Source organism: Lucilia cuprina, unplaced genomic scaffold (assembly GCF_022045245.1).
Source record: "Lucilia cuprina isolate Lc7/37 unplaced genomic scaffold, ASM2204524v1 Scaffold_7638, whole genome shotgun sequence".
Classification (NCBI taxonomy): Eukaryota; Metazoa; Arthropoda; class Insecta; order Diptera; family Calliphoridae; genus Lucilia; species Lucilia cuprina.
The window spans coordinates 1-2,092 of record NW_025812576.1 but is presented as its reverse complement, the minus strand read 5'-3'; the positions used below and the strand labels follow the sequence as shown (position 1 = coordinate 2,092).

General features: G+C 33.8%; 1 protein-coding gene across 1 annotated transcript; it reads right to left on the bottom strand.

Moving 5' to 3' along the window:
• Nucleotides 1-468: 468 nt before the first annotated feature.
• LOC111687659 (D-beta-hydroxybutyrate dehydrogenase, mitochondrial) lies at nt 469-1,115 on the bottom strand (the record flags this gene model as incomplete). Its single annotated transcript, XM_046956115.1, has 3 exons — nt 469-575; nt 669-837; nt 897-1,115. Coding segments are annotated over 3 exons (495 nt in total), but the record flags the coding sequence as incomplete, so codon positions are not given.
• Between the last annotated feature and the right edge of the window lie 977 nt (nt 1,116-2,092).

Below are 2,092 nucleotides of genomic sequence, written 5' to 3'. Positions count from 1 at the left end.
AGTTCTGTTCTAGTTCTGTTCTAGTTCTGTTCTAGTTCTGTTCTAGTTCTGTTCTAGTTCTGTTCTAGTTCTAGTTCTGTTCTAGTTCTGCTCTAGTTCTGTTCTAGTGCTGTTCTAGTTCTGTTCTAGTTCTGTTCTAGTTCTGTTCTAGTTCTGTTCTAGTTCTAGTTCTGTTCTAGTTTTGTTCTAGTTCTGTCCTAGTTCTGTTCTAGTTCTGTTCTAGTTCTGTTATATTTCTGTTCTAGTTCTGTTCTAGTTCTCTTCTGGTTCTGTTCTAGTTCTGTTCTAGTTTTGTTCTAGTTCTGTTCTAGTTCTGTTCTAGTTCTGTTCTAGTTCTGTTCCACTTCTGTTCTATTTCTGTTCTAGTTTTGTTCTAGTTCTGTTCTAGTTCTGTACTAGTTCTGTTCTAGTTCTGTTCTAGTTCTATTCTAGTTCTGTTCTAGTTCTGTTCTAGTTTATGTTCTATTTTTAGTTCATGTGTTCTCTAATTACAAGCTTACCGGATGTCATGAAAACAACACGACCGTGACCACCACGCAACAATGGCAACATCAATTGAGTCAAACGAGCGGCACCTGTTGGAAAAATTACAAATGATTAGAACTTAAAAATTCAAATAAAATGATTCCAAAAAGCTTTTACAATAAAAGTTTTTCCTATACACATACCTAGCAAATTCAAATCCAAAGACTTGCGCAATACAGCAAATGGAATCCATTCCAATTCACCCAAAGCCACCCAGTGGGCACAATGAATCAAAGCATACAAACCTTTAGCGGGGACACCATGAGAGTTGTGTGGCAAATGTTCGGAGACAAACAAGGCGGCTTCCAAAAGCTATTAAAAGTTGTAGTAAAAATATAAAGCTTTTTGCCGGAAACTTATTTAAAACTTACAGTTTTTTCTGAGGTAACATCGAGGTAAATGCATTTCATGCGACCGGAAGTTTCTTCTTTCAAAATTTTAGCTTCGTCGGAGTCTTCGATGGGAGTGTTGAAACCGGCGTAAACAGTAAAGCCCAAATCATCTAATTTCTTAGCTAAATACCAAGCAATGGGAGCTTCACAGCCAGTAATCAAAACACCTTTACCGGAAGCGGAAACCTGAAATAAGAAAGAAATATGGAGTTTAATAAATTAACTATATGAATTAAAAGTGTGTGAAATATAAAAATGAAAGTATATTCGTTGGCTTCAATGTATATGGTATACTTTTAGGATTATAAAGTTAAAAAAATACAACTGCTGCTTGCATTTAGGGGAAAACCTTAACTTATTATTATACAAAACAACTTTTAGTTATTAACTTCATACCCACTACATCCACATAAATTCAGTTCATTTAAACCTACACCTAAGTGTAGTTAATCAAAAACAAAAATCTTTAAAAAATTATCATAATTTAATTTATGCTATGGCCTTTAGGTAACAAAAACTGAATTTGAAGTTTCAACTTGAACCAATTTTGATTTTACATTTCATGACCAACCAATTGTAAGAGAAACAAAAACATGCATTAAAACAACATCTTCAACAGACATCAAATCATCACCACAATTAAAAGTCTACATGGATACAGATGGTCTGGCTCTTTGTTATTATTGCAGTAGGTGGTGTTTTCAATGCTGCTACTGCAGCTATTGTGATACGGCCAACAATTTTGCAGTAAAAAAAATTTAATGAATATGAAAACCATAAACAGTCATATGTTGGCTAGTGCTACACTGATACACATTTCTCTAGAGACATTGGATTGATGATGAAAACCTCGAAACGACTTAAACCAAAATCTAGTCTAGTTGTCTAAAATGTTAGTACATGTACATATACGGTGGACAACAGTTTCGTTTCGTTTTTTTTTGCATGTGTACGAATGGAGTAATAAAGTTTTGTTAAATTGTAAAAGGACTTAAGGGCGGAATTGGAAAATTAAAATTTTTTAAAAATTTTAGTGAACTAGTTCAGTTCTAGTTCGGTATTAGTTAACTTCAGTTCTAGTTCTGTTCTAGTTCTGTTCTAGTTCTGTTCTAGTTCTGTTCTAGTTCTGTTCTAGTTCTGTTCTAGTTCTGTTCTAGTTCTGTTCTAGTTCTGTT